Source organism: Carcharodon carcharias, chromosome 12 (genome assembly GCF_017639515.1).
Source record: "Carcharodon carcharias isolate sCarCar2 chromosome 12, sCarCar2.pri, whole genome shotgun sequence".
NCBI lineage: Eukaryota > Metazoa > Chordata > Chondrichthyes > Lamniformes > Lamnidae > Carcharodon > Carcharodon carcharias.
In genome coordinates this window covers 112,259,262-112,268,869 of record NC_054478.1, presented here as the reverse complement: position 1 = coordinate 112,268,869, position 9,608 = coordinate 112,259,262, and the positions used below count along the sequence as shown (strand labels likewise).

The 9,608-nt window shown below is 45.4% G+C and overlaps 1 protein-coding gene across 3 annotated transcripts; it reads left to right on the top strand.

The window, feature by feature from the left end:
- On the top strand, nt 1-9,394 carry LOC121284902 (gamma-crystallin S-1-like). 3 transcript variants are annotated; one of them, XM_041200783.1, is made up of 3 exons: nt 1-9; nt 6,269-6,511; nt 9,119-9,394. In XM_041200783.1, the coding sequence occupies exons 1-3, from the start codon at nt 1-3 to the stop codon at nt 9,392-9,394; spliced, it is 528 nt and encodes a 175-aa protein (XP_041056717.1). The 3 variants fall into 3 exon arrangements, with proteins under 3 accessions (XP_041056717.1, XP_041056716.1, XP_041056718.1); XM_041200782.1 differs by lacking the exon at nt 1-9 and adding an exon at nt 6,175-6,183; XM_041200784.1 differs by lacking the exon at nt 1-9 and adding an exon at nt 6,175-6,183 and having other exon boundaries at nt 6,269-6,515; nt 9,126-9,394.
- The last annotated feature ends 214 nt before the right edge of the window (nt 9,395-9,608 follow it).

Genomic DNA, 9,608 nt, shown 5'->3' with positions numbered 1-9,608 from the left:
ATGGGCCGGGTGCAGGAAGGTGGGATTAGAAAGGGCACCTGGGTGTCCTTGGACTGGCATGACAAGATGGGCTGAATGGCCTCCTTCTGTGCTGTAACTTTTCTATGGTTCTATAGTTTTGTGACTTTATGTTCCAGTTAATTTTAATGGCAGCAAGATTGCAGAAGCTCCATGAGTCTCCTTTCCAATTCAGCACACTTAGACTATTCTAAATTCAATGTGATCAAATACCATGTCAGTAAAACCACTGTTATTTTTCAGCCCATAATTAATTCTGCCGCATGTAAAGACTGACCCCTTGGTGTTAACTGTGTAGATGGTCTTCGCCAAATAAATGTATAATCAAAAATAATTCACTGCACCTCTAGTCAGTGAAGCACAAGTATAAGACCCCACCATTAAAAAGTGGTGAAATCCCTTTCAAATCTGTTTTCAAATATTTAGGATTGATTTTTGGGAAACCTGTCACACTTAATCCTCAACCTTAATATGAGGTGAGGGCGTTTTCCTCAGGGTTCTTAACATTTCAGTTTGATGATTTTTCATCAGATCCTGTCATCCACCTGAAATGTTAATGATGTTTCTCTCTCCAAAGATGCTGCCAGACTGGCTGAGTGTTTTCGGTTTTTCTGTTTTTGCTTTTATTTTCAGATTTCCAGCGTCTGCTGTATTTTGTTTTAGTTCTCAGCATTTGATTGTGGAATTATATACATTATAGACAGACTATTAGGTAAGATTGCCTGGTTGTAAGTAAATCGTAATGATGTTGCCTAAAACAAATAAAAGTAATCAGGTTTCCAGCATAGGTACAAAATAAAATGCTAATATTTAGTTTGGGTTGTCCGCAATTCTTTTTGATCCTGATATATAACACCAATAACCTGCATTTATATCGTGCTTTTAGCATGGTAACATTCCAAAGTACTTCACAGCAATGTTATCAAACAAAATTTGACATCAAGAAACATAAGATATATTCCAACAGATGACTAAAATCTTGGTCCAAGAAACAACTTTTACAGAACCTCTTAAAATGGGAGAGGAAAGTAGAGAGGAGGAATGGTTTAAGGAGGGAATTCCACAGCAGCTGAAGGCACAGCTCCCAATGGTGGAACGATTAAAATTGGATATGTGCAAGAAGCCAACATTGGAAGCTCACAGAGAGATCTCAGATAATTGTAGAGCTTCATGGCTTTACAGAGATATGTGGTGGTTGTATATTAATTGGATGTTTAATTGCATTCACGTGATGGAGAGTAATTGAGGACCCACCTTTGCTCATATTCATACGAGCAGACTGAAACTGTGATTGTTGGTTTGCAGCTGCATGATATGCAGTGTCTGTAAATAAAATAATAAGTGTATAAAAACTAGACTCCTATTCTGTGCTTCACCAAGTGGCTCTCTGAGTTGTAACATATGGAGGGGCAAAGACAGGATTTTACAGCCTCTCCATCTCACGGGATATTAGGGTCCTGCTGAACTGAATGGAGATTTAACTGGCTCGCCGCGTCCGCTGGAGGGTGTCATGCCACAGCAGGGCCGGAAAATCCTGGCCATGGAATAATTTAAAAACAAAGCTGCGAATTTTGAAACTGAGTTGTTGCTGGCCCTGGAGCCAATGCAGGTGATTGAACATAGGACTAATGGGTGAATGGGACTTGGTGCGAATTAGGAATCAGGAAGCAGGGCTTTAGATGAGTTGAAGTTTACCAAGCATGGAAGGTGTGATGCTGGCCGTAAGTGCATTGGAATAGTCAAGTTGTGTGAAACACCCATGGCAATGGAAGGATTGATGGTGAATTACAATCTAATAGTCTGCTGTTTCCGTAGCCAAACACATAGGCCAGGATTTTCCATTTGTGGGGGGGGGCCAGCGGGAGTGGGCGGGGGGGGGCACGGCCCTGATCACCGCCCACAATCAGGTCTGTTCCGCCATTTTATGCGGGCGGGCAAATTAAGACCTGCTCAGCGTATTTCCTGACTCCGGAGGATAGCGGGAGTGTCCGAGCGGTGGCGAGCGTGCACATACCGCCAGGACCAATGGCGACCCGACAGTCTGTTTAAAAGAAGGCCTGGCAGCCTTTTGTAAGCTGCTCACAATGGCTAGTTCCAGGCCGCAGCAGAGTGGTTGGGGTGAATAGGCCAGGCTGCTGGGTAGGGCAGGGAGCAGGGCAGGCTGCAGGGTAGGGCAGCAGGGGGCCAATGCGCCCCTTGTTTTTCTGATGACCATGTTGGTTTTGGGCATTTAACCCAGCAGGTAGCCTTACCTTCTGAGTCCCTCCCCGTCCTGACTGCATTGAATCATTGAGGGCATTTTTCTTTTGCTGGGTGGGCAAGGGGATAGTGCCCATGCTGAGGTCAGCCTGAGTGGGTCATGAGGAGATGAGTTTTCCCCCGTACCATGTGTTGATCTTAGTCCCACATGACTGGTTTGGGGGCAACCTGGAGGAGCTGCACCTAGGTGCATACTCAGAACTCGAGGACATGTCCTAGTCAGGTTGATGAGAATGGTGGAAGGGAAGCTTCAAGGTGGCGTGGCAACGAACCATTTGCTGCCCTCGTTGCTGCACGTGCTTGCGCCTCCTTGCTATAGGAGGAAATACCGTGTGGTTCCTAATGTGCTGTAGGCAGCATGTGTCCAAGGGGGCAGTGGGGGGGTGGGGAGCAGGCCTAGCATCTTTGTCTGAGTGATCAGCAGCAGCAGGGAGAAGAGGCACTGGAGGCTTGATATGTCCCATTCTGGTTGGGGTATGGCATGTGCGAACAGAGTCCGTGTGCAATTTGCCCTAATCAATGCTCTTCTCTTTTTCAGGAGAAGAATGCCCATAATGCAGCTGAGCACAGCTCTCCATATTAAGCCGCTTCGAGCAGGAGGCCCTTGAGCTGGAGAGGCGCCATGCAATCAGGTCTACTGGTGTCGGTGAGGCTGGGGTGGCATGGCCAGGTGTTTGAGGCCAATAGTGCAGTCTGCATTGCCCTCCCAACGGCCATAGCACTGATGATTGTTAAATTAGTTATTGTTGCAACATTGCTGGGCCATTGGTTATGGAAGGTTGAGCCGGGTGTGTGGGAGCATCTGGGGGAGATACATGAGGCTATGCTTGGCTTGGTCTCCATGGTGGAGGAGTTTACGCGGACTATCGCTGAAGCAATGAGCCACATGTCTGAGCGCCATGTGTCCTCCATGAAGAGAGTGGCGACCCTCGTGGAGAGGCTCCTCCAGGAGACCCGCCAGGGCTTCCTAGGGATGTGCCTTGACCAGCAAACCCTCACATTGGCAATGACCTCAGCTGGACACTGCCAGTGTGGGAGATGATCTGGGCATCAAGCTTCCCAGCTTGTTGCCCATCCATCCACGATGAGCAGGGAGGTCCGAAGCAACCTCACATCGGCGCAGCAGCTGCCTGTCATCTTTGTGGGCTCCTCTCAGGGTGCTCCAGATGAGGGCACCAGCTCCTCCACCTCTCTCCCAGTGACCATATCATCCGGCGAAGCTGCAATGACTGGGGAGATGCCAGCTGCGGAACAGGCATCTCCCTCCCAGGTGGGGCCAGCACAGGCTCCTCAGGCCAGAGCTCAACCGCCAAGGTCATCAAGGCCAACAGGACAGCAGAGTCAGCAGGCTGCCACTCTGAGCGATGGGGCAACACCAAGATGTAGCACCTGGAAACAAAATCATAAGGCACATTAGGCACACCATGGGCTTATCACTAGTGCTTTTGTGTTGGCCCAAGATTAGTTCCTTATGATTTCCTTTTGATTGTTTACACTATTGTTTAATATATGTGATAACTTCTAACTCACACATTAAATGCCAGATGTGTCATTATGACTGAGGTTGCCTCGTTTCTTCTGCATGTGTATGTTTCAGAAAAGTGTTGAGTGTTTTTTTGGACTTTCACCTTTATGTACAAGGCCCTTAGTTAGTGCTGATGACCCGGCAGATTTTGCACTTAGGTGTCGAGTATCGAGGCACCAGCCCAGGCTTGTCCTGGTGATTCATCTGTGGTGTGCTAGCTGAAGGTTCATTGGATTAAAGCCTCCCAGGTGTCCCTGCCTCCTTGGTGTAGTCCCAGGTTAGCATCTACCCCCTCAGCATTTCCTTGTGCTTCCTCATCCTCAGAATCAGTGCTGGACTCATTGTGTGCAGCCGCATCCATTGCATCAACATCTTCATTGTCCACTGTTTCCCCCCTTTCCAGCGCAAGATTGTGGAGAGCACAGCATACAACCATTATCACCAAGACACGATCTGGGAGGTACTGGAGTGCGCCCCCTGAGCGGTCCAGGCATTGGAAGCACATCTTGAGAAGACCAATGGTTCTCTCCACCACAGCCCTTGTGGAGGCATGGCTCCTATTGTAGCGCTGCTCAGCTTCTGTTCTTGGATGGCGGAGAGGCATCATGAGCCACCTTCTGAGGGGATAGACATTGTCACCCTGCAGCCATCCATCCAGCCGGGCTGGAGCACTGAAGAGGCCCACCTGGGAGTATCTGAGGATGTAGGCATCATGGGAGCTGCCTGGGTACCTTGCAGAGGCTTGTAGAATCAGCATCCTGTGATCACACACTATCTGCATGTTCATGGAGTGGAAGCCTTTCCTGTTGACGAAGGCACTGGGCTCACCTGCTGGCGCCTTGATGGCCACGTGTGCAGTCTAATGCACCCTGGATGCAGGGGAAGACAGCAATGGCCACAAAGCCTCTGGCTCGCTCTGCCTAGCTGGCCTTGTCCCAGCAGAAATGGATGAAGGTCTATGCCCGTCTGAACAGAGCATCTGTGACCTGCTTGACACAAGTGTGGACATCTGATTGGGAGATGCCGCAAAGATCACCCACCGAGCCCTGGAAGTGGCCAGAGGCATAGAAGTTGAGGGCAGCTGTGCTCTTCAGAGCCGCTGGCATGTGGTGTCCACCCACCTAGTTCGTGGAGATCTCAAGCCCAATCATCTGACAGATGTAGTTCACTGTCTCCCTTGACAGTCGGAGCCTCCTTCAGCACTGCACCTCAGACATATTGAGGTAACTGCTTCGCTGCCTGTATACCCTGGCAGCAGAATAGTGGTGTCTTCTGCGGCCCCTTCCACCTTGGACTTCCACCTTGGTCCTGCGCCCCTTGTGCCCGGGCCTGTACTCCCAAAGGTGGTTCCCCTGGAGGCTGAATGTGCACTCCTGGCCACCTCCTTCTTCTAGCCCTCCCTTCCTCCTCAGAGAAGCTGCCTCCAGTGGACATATCAGATCCCATACCCAGAAGGATTCCTGAAACCTGAAGGCCTGGAAAAGATTCCTAACTGCAGGATGCTGACCTGAAGAATAAGAGTACAGAAAAAGCTGCTGGAATTTGTCCTGAACTACTGCAGATCACACAGGCAAGTTTAAAAAACTTTCTCCAATAAATACTTCACAGTGCAGATTGACAACTCCACTGAGCCCTCTTAATCCGCCCATGGATGAGGTTAATAGAAAAGTCTCTTACCCGCCTGCCCATTGCCCCCATGCGCTGACCTGATGATCGCACAGGCGCTGATAAATCAACATCGATTAAAGACTTAAGGGCCTTAAGTGGCCCGTTAATTAATGGTGTGCGCGTGTCGGACTTCATCGCGCGCCTGCCCAGTGAAATATCGCTATGGCGCGTGGTGACGTAGCGAAGCTCGCACGACATAACTACGCGACATTTTACATGTGGACGTGCGGAGCCCACCCCTGCACATCAAACGGAAATTTCTGCCCGTAAAATAATTGTATAAACTTATGTTTAGTCAATGTCACAAGTATTCACTGCTTTTATACTTGTATGTAAAATATCTAATAAACAAAAGAATAATGTGAGGCTTTTATCAACTCAGCACAGTTCACAGTTCAATGTTTTGTGTGTATTTTACTTTGAGAGTGGCTATGGCCTCTCATTCTTTGTTTCTTTATTCCTACTAGACAATCAAAATGACATGAAAGCAAAACAAAAAGAGCCAATAGCAATCTACTGCTCTGAATAAAGGTGTTTCACTACAGTATCTGTGAAAGATTTTAATTCTTTTTTTTGCTGATGTGTACTTGAGATTGTTTGAAATAACAAAGGTAATCTCTGCAATGGTCTCACAAACATATAAATACTGAGCTTCCAGAGCAATAATATGTTCAGTCTCTTGCTTTTCCAACTGTGAGCTCAAAATGGGAAAGGTAAGGTTAGCGCTGACATTTTTTACATGTTATTAATAGTTCATTGGGAAATACAAATATTTCACTACATTTTCTTTCCCCACAGATCATTTTTTACGAGGACAGGAACTTCCAGGGTCGGCACTATGAGTGCAGTAGTGACTGTGCTGACCTGTCCCCTTACTTCAGCCGCTGTAACTCCATCCGTGTTGACAGTGACTGGTGGGTGTTGTATGAGAGACCCAATTACACGGGATACCAGTACGTTCTGAGCAGGGGAGAATATCCTGACTACCAGCGCTGGATGGGATTCAATGACAACATCAGGTCATGTCGCTCTTACCCACATGTGAGTAATAAATTCTTTGTCTTATAGGCATTAATGAACTCATCAATCGATTTATATTTGAAATGGACTGTATACCTATTTATTTAATAAGTCAAAATGTCCAATAATTGTTCATTCCCTCTTCATTTAATGGATTTCCTGAATCAATAATCCAAATTTTAAATTGAAATCTAAATTGTAAGCTGCAATTATCGGCCCACACTCATTCAGCAATAATCTCTGCACTGTCATGATTGATCATTGTAACTTTGATGGAAAATTGATGGAAACGCAGGAAACACTGATGGGGGCGGGAGGGGGTGGTGTGGTTGGTGGATGGATTTTTTGCCAATCTTCCACAGGAGGTACAGTGATCAATCAGGGCAATTTCTGAACAAACTCCCAGTGAAATATCACTTAGGAGAGGAAAGAATAACGACTGCCTAAACACCCTATAAAGCAAATACTAAGAAGGTGACAGAAAACTGGCTTAAATTAGTTCAGCTACAAACATATTTATAGATACAGCTGACACCACTTGTTGAGTACGCCATCAGGAAACATAGTATAGAAGAAGTCCCCCAACTTTCTTCCATTTCTCTCTTAGTTGATGTGAGAAACTGCAATACAAATAAAAGCTGAAAATACAAATTGCTTCAAAGCAGCCCACTTGATTGGTGCCCCTCCCACAAACATTCACTTCCTCCACCACTGGCGAACAGCAGTGTTTACCACCTACAAGATGCATGCAGAAACTCACCAAGGCTCCTTAGGCAGCACCTTCCAAACCTATGACTGCTACCATCTAGAAGGACAAGAGCAGCAGATACATGGGAACACCACAACCTGGAAGTTCCCCTCCACGTCACTCACCATCCTGACTTGGAAATATATCGCCGTTCCTTCACTGTCGCTGGGTCAAATCCTGGAACTCCTCTCCTAACAGCACTATGGGTGTACCTACACCACATGAACTGGAGCAGTTCAACAAGGCAGCTCACCACCACCTTCTCAAGAGCAATTCGGGGTGGGCAATAAATGCTGGCCTGGCCAGCGATTCCCACATTATGTAAATGAATATAAAAACAAAATTGAGAGTTGAGTTTTAATTGGAATTGTGGTTACAAAACAAATTATGATAAGTAACCATCTTCCCATCTTCCATGTCCAGTGGGACAAGAGATAACCCATGTGTTCAACTATAGTTGCATCCAACAAAAGAAACATTGGATTGTTATTTTATAAGGAAGATACCCTTCATGTGGTTGTATCATTAGCTGGGAGACTGTTTATGTTTGATGGGGTTTTGACACTTTATGATAGTGGAACAGATAAGTTGATAGAAAGCATTTCTGCTGGTTGGGGGGTTTAGGAAGCATAGTGTAAAAATTAGAGCTGAATCTTTTAGGAGTGAACTTAGGAAACACTTCTAAATGCAAAGAGTGATAGATGTTTGGATCCTATTCTGAAAATGACAGCTAGTGCTAAATCAATTGTTAGTATTGCTAATCAAAGGTATTAAATGGTATGGACTGAAAGCAGGTATATGGAGTTAGGTCACAGATCAGCCATGAGCTCAAATAATGATGGAACATGCTCAAGGAGCTAAATTACCCACTCCTCTACATATGATCCTTTGTTCCCATCAAACGCAAGTACTTAACTGAATCGCAAATCAGTATTCAAACCCTGAATCCTTTTGTTTCCATTCTCCAGGGCAGTCTGGAGTGGGACTTCAATCTAAAACCTTCCAGCTTGTAGCATTTAGTAGCAATAACTTTGATTGAATATCTGATCATATTGATAAAATGGTATAATAGTGATTGCTGAATATCTGATAACAAAACAAAAAATAAAAACAAAAAACTACAGATGCTGGAAATCCAAAACAAAAACAGAAATACCTAGAAAAACTCAGCAGGTCTGGCAGCATCAGCGGAGAAGAACAAAGTTGACATTTCGAGTCCTCATGACCCTTCAACAGAACTAAGTAAAAATAGGAGAGGGGTGAAATATAAGCTGGTTTAAAGTGGGGGGGAGGGGTGGGGGGAGAAGTTGGGGGGGGGTGGTTGTAGGGAAAGCTATGAAGATGAACAAGGCAAGAGAGAGATTCAAAAATCCTGACTGAGAGTAGAACAGAACTTCTTCAAGGTAGGCATTTCTTGAAGAGAAGTGGCAGTCAATGAAACACAGAGATAAAAACAAAAAACTGCGGATGCTGGAAATCCAAGACAAAAACAGAAATACCTAGAAAAACTCAGCAGGTCTGGCAGCATTGGCGGAGAAGAACAAAATTGACGTTTCGAGTCCTCATGACCCTTCAACAGAACTAAATAAAAATAGGAGAGGGGTGAAATATAAGCTGATTTAAGGTGGGGCGGGGGTGGGGTGGGGTGGTTGTAGGGAAAGCACAAAACAAAAAATCCTGGACATATACAACAGGTCAGAGAACATCTGGAAACAGAAAAGGCAGATTAATGTTTTGGGTGGAGAGTTTTCATCAAAGCTGCCAATGTGTTCCCTGATAGTATTACAAGCGTAACAGAACCCCCTTACAGTAATTTGCTTGAGTGTTGTGTAGGTATATTTATATCTGCATCCCAAATGTTTCATTTCTTTTTATTACAGTACCGAGGTGGAAACTACAGAATGAGGATTTACGAGAGACCTGACTTTGGAGGACAGATGATGGAATTCATGGATGACTCTCCATCTGTCTATGATCGTTTCCGTTACCGTGACATTCACTCCTGCCATGTGATGGACGGTTACTGGATCTTCTATGAACATCCCAACTACAAAGGCCGACAGTACTTTATGAGACCCGGTGAATACAGGAGGTACGGTGACTGGGGCGGCTCCAACTCAACTATCGGATCTTTCAGAAGGATGAGGGATTTCTGATTCCTTGCAGAAAATTAAATTTTGCCCAAGTCATAACATTCTTAAACATAATAAATGTGCTATCATTGGAACTGATTTCCTTTTTGTTGGATTGTGTTTCTATGCCTCGTCTACTACACACATTTTATGACCTTGAGGAGATAATAATTATAGAGAAATAAATTTTAACCATAGCATTGAAAATAAGAAAATACACAGCAACAGATATTCACTT

Coding starts and splice junctions, on each gene's coding strand:
- LOC121284902 (XM_041200783.1), top strand. Junction 6,512..9,118: donor CATGTCGCTCTTACCCACAT/GTGAGTAATAAA, acceptor TTTTTATTACAG/TACCGAGGTGGAAACTACAG.